Source organism: Podarcis melisellensis (assembly GCF_964234715.1).
Source record: "Podarcis melisellensis genome assembly, chromosome: 16".
In the NCBI taxonomy this organism is placed as follows: Eukaryota; Metazoa; Chordata; class Lepidosauria; order Squamata; family Lacertidae; genus Podarcis; species Podarcis melisellensis.
The window spans coordinates 37,709,795-37,730,261 of record NC_138533.1 but is presented as its reverse complement, the minus strand read 5'-3'; the positions used below and the strand labels follow the sequence as shown (position 1 = coordinate 37,730,261).

The 20,467-nt window shown below is 42.1% G+C and overlaps 1 protein-coding gene across 1 annotated transcript; it reads left to right on the top strand.

The window, feature by feature from the left end:
• Positions 1-3,195: 3,195 nt before the first annotated feature.
• On the top strand, positions 3,196-17,195 carry LOC309358910 (vomeronasal type-2 receptor 26-like; the record flags this gene model as incomplete). The annotated part of the gene is made up of 7 exons (XM_081892177.1): positions 3,196-3,572; positions 6,740-6,955; positions 8,889-9,180; positions 13,089-13,949; positions 15,024-15,251; positions 15,987-16,113; positions 16,294-17,195. 7 exons carry the CDS (start codon positions 3,196-3,198, stop codon positions 17,193-17,195), a joined length of 3,003 nt encoding a protein of 1,000 aa, XP_081748303.1.
• Between the last annotated feature and the right edge of the window lie 3,272 nt (positions 17,196-20,467).

The window sequence follows — 20,467 nt, the reverse complement described above, 5'->3', positions numbered from 1 at the left end:
GCTTCCAACTCTCCTCCTCCCTGATCATTGGCCAGGCTGGTTTTCAGACTGAGGGGAGTCCAATACCATCTGCTGGACCAAATGTTCCACATCCCTGATATATAGGAATTCAGTATAACATTTTAATGCTATGCACATAATGTAGGAGTAAAACATGCTGAACCAAGTGAGATTTACAGCTCAGAAGACAAGGGGACGCTAAGTTACCCATTTGTTTTGAAAGAAGACTGATTGTCTCGCGGTGCTTCTCTGAGCCTAATGTATGTGCTTCCTATTTTAACTTCTTTTTTAACTCCCTATATTTCAAAGTCTGTTGCCTTCCCCTGTCCTCTCTCACTCCTCCATCTTTATGCAGATGAAAAATTCAGTATCCCTTCTCATTCACTCCCAAAATTTACATTACAGTTTATCTACGCATACAACACGCCTTTCTGGAATAATGTTAATCAGTTAGCTGATCTCTTCTCTTTGGTTAAAACTGTGTTGTTCACAAGGCACAAGAGAGCTACATTTTCTCCTCTTTTTATGGCTAGGTGCTGCCCCTTGCCTTGTGTAATGATTGCTGCCAGCCAGGCTACAGCAGAAAAAAGAAGGAGGGGTTGCCATTTTGTTGCTATGATTGTGCTTCATGTCCACATGGGATGATTTCGAATCAAAAGGGTAGGAGACATCATCTGCTATTTTGTATAATCTTCCTGATCTCTATTTCAACTGTTTCCCTCTATTAGTAGTTCAGTACTCCTAAACAGAAGAGCAGCTGCACTGATATCTGGAAGAAAAAAGAGACAGTTGGGGAAACTAGATCCAGAACTTTTACAAGTGAGATCTCTGGAAATAGGTGTGGAATATGCTGTTATCTGTTGTATAGGTGTGTGAGCCAGAAAAAAGCATGAAATGATCTTCTTACGCAGAACAGTCCTCAGCCCAGCCTCTGAGCCCAAAGTGGCTGTTCTCAAGAAGCCTCCATCACCATGAAGATCTCTCTGGGTGTGACCAACTCAACTAAGGGCACAACCAAAGGCTATGTTTCTGATCATTAACTGCAGACTAAAGACAGAGTAGAACCTATTGCGTATTATGCATAATGACAGGAGATTGTACAAACAGTTTTCAATATCCACTTATCTCTGATACGTTCACTAACTAATTAATGCCTTATTTGTCAGAACTCATATATCACTCATTGTTTCAGATATGGATTATTGTTTCCAGTGCCAAGATGACCAATTTCCAAACAAGGACAGAGATCAATGCCTCCCCAAACGCCAACATTTTCTTTCCTACGCAGAACTTTAGGGTTCATTTTAGCTTCCTTAGCTCTGGTCTTTTCTCTGGTCACAGCTTTGATACTTGGCGTCTTCTCTAGGAATGGGGACACTCCCATTGTCAAAGCCAACAACCGGGACCTCACCTACACTCTGCTTACTTCCCTCTTGCTCTGCTTCCTCTGCTCCTTGCTCTTCATTGGCCAGCCTCACCCAGTCAGCTGCTCTTTACGACAAGCTGCTTTTGGCATCATCTTCTCCATTGCTGTGTCTTGTGTCTTGGCCAAAACCATCACGGTGGTTCTGGCTTTCGTGGCCACCAAACCAGGATCCAGGATGAGGAAATGGGTGGGGAAATCTCTCACAAACTCGGTTCTTCTTGCTTGCTGCTCCGTTCAAACCAGCATTTGTGCTGCTTGGCTCTGTACGGCTCCTCCATTCCCAGATGTGGACATGAACTCTCTGATGGAGGAAATCATTGTGGAATGCAACGAAGGTTCTGTCGCGATGTTTTATTCTGTCCTGGGTTATCTGGGCTTCCTGGCCATGGTCAGCTTCACTATGGCTTTCCTGGCCAAGAGGTTGCCGGACAGTTTCAACGAAGCCAAGTTCATCACCTTCAGCATGTTGGTGTTCTGCAGCGTTTGGCTGTCCTTTGTTCCCTCTTATCTGAGCACCAAAGGAAAGCAGATGGTGGCTGTGGAGGTCTTTTGCATCTTGGCCTCCAGCGCAGGTTTGCTGGGTTGTATCTTTTCCCCCAAATTATATATAATTCTTCTCAGGCCTGACTTGAACAGCAAAGACCACTTAATTCTGAGGAGCAAATAGGAATGAATTTGTGTTGATGGTTTTAATTATTGCATTGTTTGCTGACATTTATTGAATGAAAAGCAGAAAAAGTAATTCCTTGTATTTCTCAACACTCATCCTTTTCATCTTTTTCATTCCCAGAAAAAGCCTCCAACCTACATCTGTAATCAATAAAGCTGAGACCAGTTTTTAACCCCATAAAGTTGTTCTGTCAATTTGTTATCCTGTCAATACACTGATCTTCCATTCATAAGGTGCTAAAGGTATATCCCTTCATGGGGATACATCATCTGTGTGAAACATGTAACTTCTGGGACTTCCGGGTTAGCGCCATTGACTAATGGCGGATTCCCTCCGAGCTCCGGAGGAAATTGGCTCCGCAGGACTGGGTCTTGCCGCTGCGGCGACACGGGGACCCTTAAAAATCGCAGACGCGGAAGCCTGTGAGAGTGGTGACTCGGCGGGTACCATTTGCGCCTCCCCAATCTGTGAAGGAGCCTTTTTAAAGGCTCCGGAACGGGGTGCGGCGCGGTGCTGAGAGTAGACTGCTTCTTCTGCGGAGTGAAGCCGCAAGCCATTATCGGAGAGCGCTGACCTTTTTCTTTGAACAATTGGACTCTAAAGCAACAACCCGTGAGTAGTACGGAAATTGGAGTTTTAAAGAAAAATTTTGATGAATTAGGAACGAGCGGGGAATGTTTAAAAAGGAAGTCTGCCCCCCCTTTGTAAATAATTTAAAGCAAAGGACCTGCTAACTAAGGTCGAGAGAATCTTTTCTTTCTTTTTTGTAAAAGATTTTAACCTCACGGTTTGATATTATAAGAAATCTTACTGGAGGATAAAGAACTAATTTTGGGAGCTGAAGTGTCACCCTCCCGGACCCGGGAGAGTTCCGCGAGAGAGCCTGTTGATGAAGTACCGAAGAGTTTGACAGCTGTCAAGTTAGCTGTCAAGAAGGAAAAAGAGAACTTTGTTTCTGTTGCTTCTGCTGGTTATATTTATTACAATTTGTTGAAAATAAGGAAGGGCTGATATAAACTAACTTGATTTTTGGATTTGAGCTGAAAGGAACATTAAGGAACCAAAATCCCCCTAGAGGGGGTTTAGGGACTTTACAAAAATGGCTGGAGGAGGGAAAATCCAGGTTGAATTGGACAGAGCTTTTGTTCTCTTGGGAAAGTTACAAGGCCAAATTGATGTTTTGGCTATAAACGTCACAACTCTGGACTTAACAGTAAATGACATGGTTGAATCTGATAAGGATTTGAAACAGCAAGCCTATTCAATTGGACAAATAGAGAAACCTGAGAGCTTTGAAAATATGGAGAAGGAAACATATGTTGCTCCTGAAGAAAAGGAAGGAGGAGCTGTAATTTTGCAGATGTTAAAGGAGAGCTGTAACTTGAGGCCTGACATGATGGCAATAAAGCAAAATAAAAACTTGATGTGGAAAGTTTGGCCTGAATTGGAGAGTGAAAAATTGAGAGATCTCCTTATGTGGAGATCTGAAAACCGAAGGATTACAAATTTGATTAAGGTGGAAGTTGGAGCTTTGGGGACATTTGGATTTGAAAGGAGTTTGAAACAAGATTTGGAATACCCCATAGGCTTTATTTTTAAGTATGGAGGTCTGGCTGGAAGAAACATGGATCCTGTTGGGCCGGAGCCTCTCTGAGATTTGGGGTTTAACATTAAGGACTATCAAAAAGACCGGCAGAGAGGAACTGAGAGAGATTTAAGAGCCTCGGATGTGAGATCTCCAGGCTAATACTATATTGAGACTGATGGACACTTGCTGGGGACTGAAACCGGGAAAGGGGTGGGTGGAGTCTGGGAATCCAAAGGGTATACAATTATAATTTGTTCTGTTTTTATATTGTTTTGCTATTGGTATGAAAATTGGGAAAGACGTAGAAGGGAAGTTTGGTCGACATTAGGAAAAATGTTTAAGAATGAGTACTGATGTATAAGCATTGATGTTTAAGTTTGGATAAGTTAAAACTGGTCTTTAAAATGGTCTAAATTAAATGAAGATAAGGTTTGCAAAAATAAATTAAGGAAATGGAAGAAAAAGTAAAAGTAAAATAATAACATGTTAAAATAAATTATTAAGTAAAGTTGAGAAATAAGTAATAAGGATTTGCTGAGCTAATAATTTAAATTGGAATACAAGAAGGGGAGGTGTGAGGAGGTCTGGGAAACAAGTTAAAGGAAAATAAGCAATTGAAATTCTATGTGCTTTTAATTGTTTTTAAGTTTTGTATTTTTGTATTTTTGTCATTTTTTGTCTATTTTTGTTTTTGTTTTGTTATTGAAAATCCTAATAAATATTCATTAAAAAAAAGAAACATGTAACTTCTGCTGAGTTAGGTAAAAGCTATATTGTATTTATTTATATGTAATCAAGAAAGGCTGCTGATCTCAGAATGTAGCTGCAAAAGCCTGTATAACATGGCAGAAAATTATGGACAATTAAGAGGTTGCATTTTTAATCCTTTCTGTCATCCTCCACCTGTAGATAAAAATGTCTGTACACATCCATCTGGCTTCACAATGTGAAGTTGTCACATTTCCAAGTGGGGCTTCAAAACAATTGAATGACATTTGTTACCTTCTGGTCCTCCTCTGCCTACAAATGAGACCCAGATTCTCTGAGTTTATCTTCTCCATGTAGGGAAGATACAGAGTGGCTGGACTGAAGAACTGCTGTGAGGAGAACCTACAAAACCCCGCGCAAAGTGCTTTTCAAGTGCTGATGATGTTCTCATAGTTCAGGCTTGCAAAGCTGTGTTCATGAAACTATGGAAACCCCAACAAGCAGCTTTTGGGGGGCCTTGCATAGCTCCATATGTAGCACTGTGAGGCCCCAAAGATCAGCTGATAGCAGGAGCTTGCAGAGCATCATGCTTGCTGAGTTTCAGCCCCAATGAGCAGCTGATCATTCATGTGAGGAAAATGGGTTCTCTGACGTCTCTGTGATCTCGGATGATGGAGAGGTATGCTGCCCCACCCCCATGTCACCTATGGCCACGGGGGATGTGGGAGATGAGGATCCAGGTCACCTCTCAGATCAAGTGCCCCATAAGATCACAAGATCAACCATGTTGTTTACAATAAACCTTTAGCCAGGCATAGGCAAACTCAGTCCTCCAGATGTTTTGGGACTATCACTCCCATCATCCCTGACCACTGGTCCTGTTAGCTAGGGATGATGGGAGTTGTAGTCTCAAAATATCTGGAGGGCCGAGTTTGCCTATGCCTGGCTTTAGGCGTCAAAAGTTGGTGGAGGTTGATTTAGTTAAAAAACCACAGCCTACAATCTTTAAAACTGTAGCATTAAGAATAGTCATGATACAAAGAATGCTATAGCATTTCCCCTTTGGACATAACTTGTTCAAAATTGGTTGCTATGGTAGTGTTTCAAGCATTCTAAAGCTCATAGACAAAGATTCTAAATCACTGAATTCACAGATTGCATTATTGCATATTTATTTATTACATTTATATAGCATTTATATACTATGGTTTTCCTTCTCCCAATTTCATCTTCACAACAACCCTGTGAGGTAGGTTAGGCTAAGAGGCTGTGACCTGCCCAAGGTCACCCAGTGAGCTTCTTGCCTGAGTGGGGATTTGATCCCTGGTCTCCCATGTCCAACACTCTAACCATTACATCACACTGGTTCTCAGCTGAAAATTATGGTGTGTCCATATGGTGTTAGTTAATGTAATAAGAATTTTGGTTGATGAAATGGATAATGGACTTGATTTAAAGGTTGTGCAAAGTTGTCAGAAGTGTGTGCAGGAGCCAGGCCCTGTGACTGGTAGGGCCTCGCAGGATTGGGGCCTTCCTGAGTTTGGCCTGGAAGGGCAAGGCACCCCCGCACAGGTGAGGCTTGACGGAAGACTCATAGCACCTGGTGGCAAAGGGTAGGAGGGGTATATAAGACCAGCAGTTCCCTCTGGCTCTTTGCTACAGCAACACGCTACCCACCTAGCTGTGCTTCCTGACTCCTGGTTTCCTGACCCTTGGACTCTTGGCTTCCTGACCCCTGGACTGCTGACCCTGGACTGCTGATTCCTGCTTCCCGACCTCAACCCCAGTCCCGACGTACCAAGTCAGAACTCTGACTGCCCGTAACCCAGACCATGACAAAAGTTTGTTCTACCTCTTTGAACAATTAACGGCAAAGCAGTTTTTTTTTTATTCTATATTTTCATCTTGAGTAGTTTTCTGGGTAACCCTTTCTCTCTCTTTTTGCTGACTCTCCATAAACTCTTATTGCTCTCCCTACTAAGGGGACCAGCTGAGACTTTGGCTGTGATGTGATAAACATGCTTCCCACCCCCAAATCACTGAGAGGCTGATTAAGTCTCCTGTAATTATCAATGTAATCACAATCATTTCTTTGACTCTCTGGGGAGTTCCAGTAGCTGCATGAAAACTACGAATCAAGACTTGAAGATATCTCCTGTGGTGTTCAGAGCTTGGCCTTATACCAAGGGCTCTGTCAGACTGATCACTGATTCTTTTCTCTGCAAAAATCTGGCTTTCGTAACCATCCCAGTGAGACTTTGCTGCTTAGTATCACTCAGATGACAACGTGCAAAGAGATGAATTGTTGCCTAAAAAATTCCTCTTGCTCCTACCATGCTCTGTGCAGGATGGTACTTTCCTTGATGTTGGCGTCAGTGCTGCTTCCTCCAGATGAGTGCAAGGCTGCAGTTGCTCCGTGTTCCATCAGTGACCCTCTTCCTATTCTTCACAAATATTTCCAATCTGGAGATGTTGTTATTGCTGGTATTATGTCTCAAATCTATATAACTTCAAGCATAGCCTTCGATGAACCTCCTACACCTGAACTCTTCGATGATATTCTGTAAGGAAGTGTGTGTTGTGTGTGTCTGTTAAAAAACCCTATCATATATCTGTAATGACTATATTTCTGCATTTGACATATGATGTAGGTGATGCTCATTACACTAGTGGTCAAAATTGTGGTAAACTTTAGGAAAAAGTGTATTTCTAAGGTTTGACGGCTTATAAGAACAGTATACCATTAGAATGAACTTCAAAAGTGGATCATTAGAAAGTTAATCTAATGCAGAATATAATGCCACAAACTGTGTTGAATAGTCCTGACCTGAATCCAACAGAAAATCTGTGGAGCTGATTAAAGAAAATTTTTAGTCAGAAGCTTCTTGTTTCTAAAATCCATAAAAGCTCTGTGTTTTTAAACTTTCCCTTTGTTTTCTTCTGCCTAGCTGCACTCGTTCTTGAGGAGTATCTCCTTCAACAACAGTGCTGGTGACTTAGTGTCCTTTGATGAGAATGGGGAATTAGCAAGTGACTTCTGCAGTGTGTGATAACATGTTTCTTCTTATATGATAGGCTTATACCAGTGTTCAGTTGTTTTAAAAAGTTTGCAAGGCAGCATAAAAAGTAACATCCCCATTCACTTTGTTAAGGCTTTCCGCTCATTTACCATGGTGAGCGAAGGATTTCTTATTTAATATTTGACTTCAATCAAAGCCAAGTGGTAATTCATTCAGATTTGAGGTGATTCTTATTATAAGTTTTTGGTTGTGTGGCAAGACCCTCAAGCAGGCACCCCATTAAGATAAATAAATTCACACGGATACGAATATTTTGTTTAAGGTTTTTGGGCAAAAATTTGGCCACAACTTTAATGATTACAGGAATGAGAACAGTACTGGCTTAGGCATTGGCAAGACTATATCTGACTCCTGCCCACTTTGCAGGAAGTCTGTAAGGGTAAACCACCCAAAGGGAAATTCCTTCAGGGGAACCGGCCTGCATCTCCCCTGGTGTTCCCAGTGGCCTGGCATGGCCCTCACCCTTCAAGGGTGAGGAACCAGGACAGGAACCAGGCCCCGGATTCCTTTAACGGAATACCCTTGACACTGGAGGGGCAGGCGATGGCCGACCTCCCCTCCCCCATTCTCCATAAGCCAATGCCTAACTGCCAAAGCTTACAAAGTTGTGATGATTGCTAAGTGGTGGGCAAAGACCAAGTGGCCCGTGCCAATTTGCCAAATGGAAAAATTCCTACCTGGCTCCTGACTCAAGCCGGGCAACCAACCAAAGTCCAAAGCAAGGCCAAACGATCTAAATTAAAGGGAGGGCGGGTGGTCAGCGCGAGGCAGGAGCCTGGCACAGGTCACGCTGCCACTTTTACGATTTCCCCCACTATCACCCTTTGACATGATTGGGCAATAGCCCTGGGTAATTGTGGTGCCACTCCGGCATGTGTGCAATAGCTCCACCCACGCTAGGGTGGGGGTGGGGAACCTGGTTGAGACTCTGCCCACAAGCAGGACCATCTAGTAAGATGATCCCATTAACCAGACTTTTCTCCTCCCCCTCCTCCATAGAACAGAACTAGTAGCAATCAGGGCCAGACCAGCCGTGAGGTAAATAGAAACAGCTGCCTTGGGCCAGGGAATTCCTGCAGCTGCCATTGTACAGCTGCCATGGCTACCACAGTGGTGCCTAGTGAGATCTCCTAAGATCTTGTGAGCTCACAGAATTTATCACCAGAAGACACCACCACTGTGCAGCCCCAGGAGGCCAGGCATTGGTGAGGTGGGGTGGGGTGGGGTGGAGGCACCTCCCCGTGAGATGTGGCGTCATGTGCATGTATCTGGACACGGATGATTGCATTTAGCAGGACTGAAAGCCATGCTAGGAGTTAGATGTTCAAGGAAGCAAAACATCCAGGTTTGTGTTTCAATATATCCACACATTTTTGTAAAGGTGAACTGTTACGCACTATGTCGCTCTCCATACAGGCCAGTGACACAACTCTACCAGCATATTCTGGCTTTGACATTTGCTGTGAAAGAGATAAATGAAGATCCCCAAATCTTGCCCAATATGTCTTTGGGTTTCCACATCTATAACAGCCATTTCAGTCCAAGCTGGACCTACCAAGCCTCCATGGAACTTCTCTCTAGCCAAGAAAGACTCCTCCCCAACTACAAGTGTGATGTTCAGGAGACTCCAAAGGCTGTCATTGGGGGGCCAAACTCTGATTTATGTCTCCACATGTCAACCATCCTGTCTATGTACAAGATGCCAAGAGTAAGAGGTTTGCCTGGAACATGGATCATAATGAAATCCGTTTACAGTTGCCTTTGACTAACTCTCATTGGGTTGCATGCTGGTAATTGAAGAACAGAATATCAAGGGAATGGCAAATAGTGGGCATAGGTTGGTATTTATCAACCAAAAATGCAGGTTGTGGAAAATATGTCTGCTTCAGTTCTACATCTCCTTAAAAACTCAGCAGGAAGAATTCCTCATTGGACACTTTAATCCTGTGCAGGACTGTAACAAAACGTCTGCTGCCTGTGGTAGCACAACTGTATGTTTGTTATGCCTGCTGAAAAATCACTTATATATTTCCCAAGATAACTTTAACATTCCAAATCAAGAGAAATAAGTGATATTTGAATCCTTTTGAAGCAGATCCCCCTCTGTAAAACTCTTTAACCACCACGGGTTATCTAGCGTTTTTGTGAGAGGTAAAGGTCAACTTGAAGCAGAAGTTGAACAAATAAGAAAGATTTATTTTGCAGAATAAAGTTGGTAAGACAAAAGATGCATCAGGAGATCAAGTTCTTTCAGGAAACAGTTAACTTATTAATATTCAATTTAGTGGATGTTACGGGCTTCAAAAGAAGGTAGTGAACATACAGCTTATTTAAAATGGCAGTTCCTTATTTTCAGTTTGATGTTACAATTGGTAAACAATCAGCTTATTTCCATTTTCATTACTTCAGTTTCTTAAACCACATTGCATAGGTGTTACAGTTTCAGACTTTGGTTCTTATACAAGGTAGTATTTTCTGTCAGTTTCCCCACCTTCTATCAATCCCACTCCTGAGGTTCTCCAAATAGCAAAACAGCCCCAGGGGATCCCCCAGCCCTCTTGACAGGTTTGGGTGTCTTCTCTTTCTAGAAGATCTCTCCCTTCCTGACTGGAAGGAGACCCAAGCAGATGGGATCCTGCAGAGAATTGAGGGGGCCCATGTGCAATGCAGCACGACATAATGACTTCATGCGCGTGATGTCACATGACACCCTGACGTCATGCGTGTGATGCCATGAGGAACTGAATGCCCCTTGAATGTTGAGGGGGCTCAGCCCCCTCAAAAAATGCACTGGTGTGGACGAAACCTCCTCGTTCCCTAGGAGTGGTGTGAATGATGGAAATCACAACATTATGGTGATGAGAAGGATGTCCAATATTGCAGAAACAGATGATGCACCAATACATACCAAATCAAAAGATTGGAATTAGAATAGTCCAGATGGATTTCATATCATTTCCCATGCAAAGGTTGTGGGAAATAGCTTTCCTCTGTGGTTCTCTATCCTTTGCAGTTAACTCAAGGAATCAGTATTAGGAATTTATTCAGATGAGAAAGCTTTATCATGGTTTTCTGTGAACAAGCATTTATTTACCTGTTCTTTCCTTTATCCTCCTTTAGATATGAAGGGCAGCAAATTCTGCCATAAACATAACTGCATAATTGTTCTATTTGATGTAGAGACATTAATATCCAAGTATTTTCCCAAACTGCAAATTCTAAATTAACAGAAATAACCAAAAAGCTGAATCCCCCCTTGTTCATATATACCTATTAAATAGAGATTGAAATCTGGTTTTGAGAGGACTTCCGGGTTGGCGCCTCCGGCAATGGCGGAGCTCCTCTGATTGGGAGGAACTTGCTCCGTGAAAAGCAGGGTCTGACCGCCATGGCGAAGGCGGAGACCCATAGAAATCACAGGCGGGAGAAGCCTGTGAACTTGGGATTTGGCTGGCACCTTTTGCGCCTCCCCTACTCCTGGGGAAACCCTGTTTTGGGGATCCGGAGCGACGTGGGGTGAGTGGCGCGGTGCTTTGAATCAACTGCTTCTTTCACGGTGAGAAGCAGCATTGCTGCTGCCAGAGAGCACTGACTTTTTCCTGTGGACAATTGGATTTTAAACAACTACCCGTGAGTAGAACGGAAAATTGGATTTTTACATACTTTAATTTGTACCGAAGTGGGAAGGTTCTAAACAGGAAGTCTGCCTTCCGCTTTTGTAAATAGACTGAAGCAAAGATGTTACAAGCTAAAGTCTCTGAAGGCTTTTGACAAAGGATTAAATTTCCATCGGTTTAAAAAACAAAACCCCCCTTGGAAGCAGGAGAAGAGGGGGAAATTTTGGACCTAGTGAGCCTGCAGGAGAGAGTGAAAAATCAAATTACCACTGCTCTGAACCTGGAAACGGGCTGCCAGATGACGTTTGGGCAAAGTTCATTGACAGAACGGATTTGACAGCTAGCTAAAATAAGAATAAGATACTGTTTCCATTGTCCTCTTCTGTGTTTAAAAAGGAGGAAAAAGTAACTGAAAATTGAAACTATTTTTATTGCGTGAGTTGTACTTGAAAGAATTGATACAAGTGGAGACTGTTTCCCTCTAGAGGGAGCATGTGAAATTGTTATAGGAGTGTAACAGGGAGATCTCCAGCTGCAAGATAAGGATTCTGAGAACCAGAGATTGACCTTGGACCATTCAAAATGTTGACAGGAGAAGCCATTGTGACTGTATTATGCAAGATAAGCTACCCACTGGAACAGCTTCATAAAAAGACAGATGACACGATTTTTAAAATTGATAACTTGGAACAGAAAGTGACTAATTTGAGTCAAAAAGCGAGCACCAATACAACAATAATTCAGGACTCGGCACAGGAATATACATTGGCAGGACAAATGGTGGAGGAAAAGGAGAAAGCTGTTGTTGTGAAACCTAAAGTAGTACAAGCGGAATCCTTAGTTTTACAGAAGCAAATTGAGGACTATAAATTGAGGCCTTTTCTGATTGAATCTAGCAAAAGTCAGATTTTGAGGATTGGATCCCGGCTTGGACTGAGGAAGGAAAGTTGGAAAGATCCCTCCATCCAGGGATTAACTGACTTTTGGGACATGGGCTTGGGTTTGGAGGAGATCGAAGTTTTGGGGACCTTTGGATCTGGAGGAATCCTGAAATATGTCCTGAAACACTTTATGGACTTTAGCTTTAACTATGGAAATTTGGCTGAACTGTCCAGAAGGAATAAAAGTACTGTTAGGTTGGAATTTTCCCGAGATTTGCTCCTTAGCATTAAAGAACATGAAGAAGATCTGCAGAAGGGACTTGGAAAAGAGTTAAGAGCCTCAGACATAAGATCTCCAGGTTGATGGACTATATGGAACTGACGGAAAGGACTGGCAGAATCCGAAACCAGGGAGAGGAGATGGTGGAAGAAGACTGGAAAATTTAAAGTTTATATTTAGAAATATTGTAAAAGTAATGACTGTTAGAAAAATGGTGGAATGATATTTTATGGATTTAGTAGAAATGTTATAAGAAGTTAAGTATATATAAGTATTTTAGTCTTAATGGGAAATAAGGTTAAAAAATATGTTATTTATAATATGATAGAAAATAGAGAAAGATGGAAAGGATTTGCTGAAGCAATTAGTATAAGTGGGATACAAAAAGGGAGGTGAGAGGAGGTCGAGGAAACAAGGGAATGAAGGATTGTGTTTTTGTTTTGTTTTATTTATGTTAGTTTAATGGGTTTAGGTGGTGTTTTGTATTGTATATATATTGTACTGTATTGGTTTCGTAGATTTTCACGGGTACAGGAATGCAGGTTTTGGTGTCCTCGGGTGTCTTCCCGTGTAAAAGTTGGGGTGTCTAGGCGACGTTTCGACGAGGTCTCACTCGTCATCTTCATCTTGTACTGTATTGTTTTTCTTTTTCTCTTTTTTCTCTTTTGTTTTTTCTTCTTTGTCTTCTTTTCTTTTTCTTCTTCTTTTTTGTAACTTTTAAAAGTAATAAATATTATTTAAAAAAATAATGAAATCTGGTTTTGAGTCTAATTGGTGTTTTGATATCAGCATTTGTTATCATCTTTCCTCCCTTGATTTTATTAATGACCCTTTTCAGCTCATCTATGGCTCTTCTCCTGTGATGACTAATGACGTTCAAGCTCTTTTCACCCACTGGATATTCCCAGATGGGACTCAGCAATACGAGGGGATCCTCCAGTTACTGCTGCATTTCCGTTGGATGTGGATTGGTGTGCTTTTTCAACTCCATGATGACACTGGAGAGAGAGTTGTACAAAATGTTCTCCCCATGTTTGCCCAGAAGGGTATCTGCGTTGATTTTATAGAAAGTTTCCCTAAGGTTACCTCTTCTGGTGAGTTTGATGAAATGGTGGAAGAAGGTTCAAAAACATTGAACATTATTGTGGGAAGCACTGCCAATGCTGTGGTTGTACATGGTGAAATTCATACAATTATGGGAATGAGAACGCTACCCAGGCTTGCAGAAATGAATGATGTGCCAATACAAGGAAATAGAAAAATCTGGATTATGATAGCCCAGATGGATTTCACCTCATTTCCCTTTCAAAGAGGTTGGGACATCACATTCCTCCATGGGGCTCTGTCCTTTGCAGTTCACTCTAAGGATCTTCCAGGATTCCAGAAATTTATTCAGATGAGGAAGCCTACCTTGGAAAAAGACGGCTTTCTCAGGGTTTTCTGGGAAGAGGCATTTAATTGTGGTTTTAATGATTCTGCTTCAGAGACGAAAGATGACAAAGTCTGCACTGGGGAGGAGAATATTGAGAGCCTTCCTGGGTCTGTTTTTGAAACGAGCATGACAGCCCACAGCTACAGCATCTACAATGCAATCTATATTTTGGCACATGCTTTGCACACCATGCAGTCCACCAAATTAAATTGCAGAGCAATGGCAGAAGGAGCAAGATGGGAACTTACAGAACAACAGCCATGGAAGGTAATGTCGTCTTCCAGTTAATACAAATGTCTGTAATAAACTCTGGAGGTCAGTCAAAGGGGGCATTTCTCTTGAATACCTCTTCAGTAGGGGAAACTCATTGTATGTCAAGGCCCTGAACCCTCCCCCAGTTGTTGAATAATAAAACACATGGACACCAGTATTTTAGATTAATGGGCGAATTAAGGCCACAACAAAGGCCTGAAACCAAGAAGGTGATCCCCAGCCACGCGGCCCTTCAATGCAGCAAGTCACGTCCCCCTGGCTGACTGGATTGGTTGGCGGGTGTGACACGGCCGGGACTCCACTATGATGTGGGGGCACTGGCTTTCCTCTTTCCTCTCGGGGAGGAAATGACTATCCACTAATGGTTAGGATAACATAATGGATGAAATTCTGCCATCACTTTAAAGTGGGTTCACTTGTCCTTGGAATAGCAAAATATGGCTATAGATGGCTAGGTACACGATATCATGCTATTTGTACAAAGACAGCCCTGTATCCCTGGAAAGTGATGAGCAGCTTATCCTCCTATCTGAAGGAACATGCTGTCTAATATTTGTGATCTAATTTCTATGAAATTTAGGCCAAGACTAACTGTAATTCTTAAAAGAACCACATCTTACCACCACAATAAACATTGCTACGATTAAAAACATTGCTTCACTAAACATTTAAAATGAATATAGTGTTCCACAATGTTGCTCTTTTGTATATGCTCATGAGCAGGGCTTTTTTCAGCCAGAACTCAGGGGAACTCAGTTCCCTCCCCTCTCAGGGGGGCACCATTGCCATGCCAAGGGAATGAGGGAGGTGTTTGTGGTGAGTTACAGCACCTCTTTTTCTAGAAAGCAGCACTGCTCATTAATTCCTTTTTCCTTTTTAGCTCCATCCATTTTTGAAGAAGAGACTCATTAAAAACAGAGAAAGAAAAACACTAAGATACAACTTTTAAATGGACCACAAACTATAGCTCTTAAATGTTAAAGATAAGCACTCTATTTGTACGAATATTACTAATATTTAATCATTTTTGGCAACTTCATTAATTGTTTTTTTCCTCTTCAAACTTAGGTCCACCACTTTCTGGGAAGAGTTTCATTTAATAATAGTGTTGGGGAAGAAGTTTCCTTTGACCAAAATGGGGAATTAGTAGCTGGATTGGATGTAAGAAATTGGGTCACATTCCCAAATCAGTCATTTCTGAGAGTCAAAGTTGGAACAATGGACCCACAAGCTCCCCGTGAAAAGAGGTTAATCATTCATGATGATGGTATCATGTGGCCCAACTGGTTCAACCAAGTAAGAATTTATTCAGGGTTTTCTCTAGTGTTTTGCTCAGTGTCCCAAAACTGCCTCATTGCAACATATTGAATCATCAGTTATCAGAATCAGACTTGATCTGTGAAGGAAATATCAGGCTGTAGCACTGATAAAAGGAAAGCTATCTTATTTCTAGCTCTATCTAATACATGAAATACCTGAACTTGCAAGGGGTTTGCTGAATGTCAAATGTTGCTGTATGTTAGCCATATTTCTAAGCCAGTAGAATGGTCCAAGAAGGTAAGACAAGAGATCATCGCCCTTCACAAAAAAGATACAACTATACAAAAAGAAAACAAATGCACTGAATGTTGCCAGAGAAACCATTGGAAGCATAGTTTGCAAGTTCCAGGTTAAAGGAACAGTGGTTAGACTACCTCGACGGGGCAGAATTTCAATAATTTCTATTGCAACTGCAAGTCAAAAAAACTTGAGAAATTTCTATATTCATGAGATTACAACCCAATAAGCTTTCACCTGAACATTTTCTAATTTGATAAGATATTGGCATGCTAATCTCTGAAGAAGTTCAAATACTTACCAATATGGTTTTCATAAAGTCAAAGGTACTGGAATAATGGTAGAAGCTGCAATGCTACCATTAGCGCTGAATTTAAGATCATCTTCAGATAAAACAAAAAACCTATAGCAATCTGCTTAACTGTCAGTGAGATGCAAACTTCCAAACGATTTCCTTCTTTCATTTATGAACAGGCACAACCTACTTCTCTGTGTAATGAGAATTGTCATGTAGGTTATAGAAAGAACAAGAAGGAAGGAAAGCCATTCTGCTACTATGATTGCCTTCCGTGTCCAGAAGGGAAGATCTCAGACAAGGAGGGTAAGGAATGCATCACACGCTTTAATTTTACCTGTGCATCAGAAGCTCCTTTCTCTAGTGGGAAAACAGTATGGAAGTAGCAAATATACATTCTGGTATCTCTTAGGTGCATTGTGCCAATTTCGGGACAGAAGACCTTTTTGTTTCACTGAGATTTCTTTATTTCTTTTTCTTTTTCAGACATGGACGACTGTTCAGAATGCCCTGGAGATCAATATGCAAACAATGAACAGGATGGCTGCCTCCCCAAAGTCAAAACTTTCTTGTCTTTTGGAGAACCGTTGGGGATCAGTTTGGCCACGTTTGCCCTCTTCTTTTCCTGCATCACAGCTTTGGTGCTTCAAATATTCACAAAGCACAGAGATACTCCCATAGTTAAAGCCAATAACCGCAACCTCACTTATATTCTCCTCCTTTTCCTCCTGCTCTCCTTCCTTTGTGCTCTGCTCTTCATTGGCCAGCCTCAGGAAGTGACCTGCCTCCTTCGACAAACTGCTTTTGGCTTGATCTTCTCAGTGGCAATTTCTTGCATCTTGGCCAAAACTGCCATTGTGGTTCTAGCTTTCATGGCCACCAAACCAGGGTCCCGAATGAGGAAGTGGGTAGGAAAGCCACTGGGCACCCCAATTGTTCTTTCCTGCTCCCTTATGCAAGTGACAATTTGTACTGTGTGGCTGGCAACCTCTCCTCCATTCCCAGATGTTGACATGCACTCAATGACTGAAGAAATAATACTAGAATGTAATGAAGGTTCCACTTTCATGTTTTATTGTGTCCTGGGATTCATGGGTTTACTGGCCATAGTCAGCTTCACGGTGGCTTTCCTAGCTAGAAAGTTGCCTGACAGTTTCAATGAAGCCAAATTCATCACCTTCAGCATGTTGGTCTTTTGCAGTGTGTGGCTCTCCTTTGTTCCAACCTACTTGAGCACCAAGGGCAAATACATGGTGGCTGTGGAGATCTTCTCCATCTTGGCCTCTAGTTGTGGGTTACTGGGCTGCATCTTTATCCCCAAATGCTATGTTATTTTACTGAGGCCTGAGCTGAACAGCAGGGATCAGCTAATAAGAAGACAGTTTTAAATAAGCCAGAAGTCTGAATCATGCTTGTAATTCTAGATGTCTGTTATTGCTGTTTTATTTACGTGTGTGTAATTAGAAATCAAAGAATCAACAAGTAAACAAATAATTCAAGAATTAACAAGTAAACAATAAAAAAGATCTGGAGCAACCCCAAAGAGCTCCTTTGGGAGAAATTGTGAGGACACAATTATGGAAGTGGTGAATTGATTCCACAATTATGGAAGTGGTGAATTGACAGGACATGACCCTGTCTGCAACAAAAGGGGTTTGGTCAGTCAACCAGCTACCAATCTACCTAACAGTTCCCTCATTCAACCCACATTTCCCCAGTTTCTTCACAAGCTTTACTGATATCAAGGTACACTCTGGCCACAGCACAACACTAACCATTTCTGGCTTTTGTAAGGAAATGTAACACTCTGTATTGCGCCTGCAACAGGAATCTGTATTATTTTAACTATTTCCTCCCTCCCCTTAATGGGTGTACAAGGTAGCATCTTTGGGGTCTAAAATGCTGAAAATCATGTCTTCATTGGTGACACATGTACAGCTAGAGGAAATGTGATTGAGGAAGAGTGTTGGAAAAACTAGGAAGCTCCCTTCAGGGCACCAGTTTGCAGCTGGACTGCTTGCTTGCCTGAGGCACTCGAAATTACAAGAGCACTACTCAATAATAAATATGCATAATTATTTTGATCTTACTATAAGTCACAGAGCTCAATGCTCTAAGGCAATAACTTTCAAACTGGTAATTATCTCAAATTGCCGGGTTTCATCATCCATCTTGCCAAACCCCATGTACATTTTATCAGGCCATGAACACAATCAATATCAGAGTGTGAAAGTGCATATAAAATAAATCCTGTGTCATTCAGAGCCCACATGAGAAATTTTGAAGATGCAGGTTTTCATGAATCAGATCATTGGCATTTTCCTTTTATCAAAATAATCCAGAGTCGTTCAATGAAAGTTCTTGTAATGCAGTTTATGGTAGATGAGATAAAAATCTGACTTTCAGCATCCCTGTTGGTCCCAAGATGGTTGGAACATTTCTGCTGCAGATTCTTCTGTTCTTGTGGCTACAGTTGCCTCCAACTGAGAGCAAGGAACACTCTGCTAGATGCACCATGATGGAGCCTTTCCAGCTTCCATACCAGAATTATCAGAGAGGGGACCTAATCATTGGAGGAATTGTTACCTATTTTGGCTTTTTATTTGAAGAAATGGATTTCCATGAGCACCCAAACACAAAGCTTATAGATGAACTTCTGTAAGGAAAAAACTCTATCCTTCATAGTGTACCCTTGGTGAGCTACAATTACACCAAACATACGTTAGCATGCTCAGAACACGTTTCACTGTGACTTTTATCAAGGAGGGATGTTAAACATATATTTTCTTCTTTTTACATTGTGATTTGGTCATCTTTCTTCTTTGTTGCTTTATTCCGCTTCTTGAGGTTTCTATCTTCTGCCTGTTCTGCTTTCTCATCACCTGAGCCCATGGCTCTCACCACTTTTTCCCAACTTCATCCTCATCCTCCCTCTGTGCTTCCTTTCTCACCATTAACGTCCGGTTTTCCATTGCAGCAAAGCTTGATTTTCATATTCACAATCACTCTCTTTTAATCTGACAGTCACAGATGAATGTGATATATAAATAACATAGAATCTGGATTATATTCTCTGCTATACAATGTAAACCATATTGGGTAAAAAACTGATGTAAACCATATTGGGTATCAAAACTGAGTTATATGCAGAGTATTAATAAAACTAATTTAGTCTGATCAATAATTCCTAATGGGCCTTCTAAGAGTATGACTAACATTGGCTACAGTATTTTTTGTACAGCCACAATTTTCTTTGAAGGAGGGAAGGAGGGAAACTCAGTTACTGTGAAAGAATAAATCCTATTCCATCTGATGTGCTCTGGTCTCTACTCCCCACCTACACCAAGCACTGATTATCTGAGAGGCACAAGTCAGAATTTCTGACTTGGGAACTTCTCTTCCAGTGAGTGTCCATTGGTTGCTGAAAGGAAATAAAGCGGTAAGAGAAAGATGTGGCAACCAGGTACCCCCTCCCAGCAGTAGCAAAATAGCTGTTTGCTTTAGCCACCTGTGAGGACTCATAATTTTAGGCACCAGTGGTAAACCTGCAAATAAGAGATTAATTACATATGTGTGTTTCAGTATATGAATGCTCTGCACAAAATTAAATGCTTTTTAGATGCAATATTCTTAAAGCTGACTGAATAATAATAATAATAATAATAATAATAATAATAATAATAATAATTTATTATTTATACCCCGCCCATCTGGCTGGGCCTCCCCAGCCACTCTGGGCGGCCTCCATAAAAACCAAAAATACAGTAAAATATCACACGTTAAAAACTTCCCTGAACAGGGCTGCCTTAAGATGTCTTCTGAATTTCAGGTAGTTGTTTATCGCTTTGACATCTGCTGGAAGGGCGTTCCACAGGGCGGGCGCCACTACCGAGAAGGCCCTCTGCCTGGTTCCCTGTAGCTTTGCTTCTCGCAATGAGGGAACCGCCAGAAGGCCCTCGGCGCTGGACCTCAGCGTCCGGGCAGAATGATGGGGGTGGAGACGCTCCTTCAGGTATACTGGACCGAGGCCGTTTAGGGCTTTAAAGGTCAGCACCAACACTTTGAATTGTGCTTGGAAACATACTGGGAGCCAATGTAGGTCTTTCAAGACCGGTGTTATATGGTCTCGGCGGCCGCTTCCAGTCACCAGTCTAGCTGCCACATTCTGGATTACTTGTAGTTTCTGAGTCACCTTCAAAGGTAGCCCCACGTAGAATGCATTGCAGTAGTCCAAGCGGGAGATAACCAGAGCATGCACCACTCTGGCGAGACAGTCTGTGGGCAGGTGGGGTCTCAGCCTACGTACCAGATGGAGCTGGTAAACAGCAGCCCTGGACACAGATTTGACCTGTGCCTCCATGGACAGCTGTGAGTCCAAAATGACTCCCAGGCTGCGCACCTGGTCCTTCAGGGGCACAGTTACCCCATTCAGGACCAGGGAATCCTCCACACCTGCCCGCCTCCTGTCCCCCAAAAACAGTACTTCTGTCTTGTCAGGATTCAACCTCAATCTGTTAGCCGCCATCCATCCTCCAAACGCCTCCAGACACTCACACAGGACCTTCACCGCCTTCACTGGTTCTGATTTAAAAGAGAGATAGAGCTGGGTATCATCCGCATACTGATGAACACCCAGCCCAAACCTCCTGATGATCTCTCC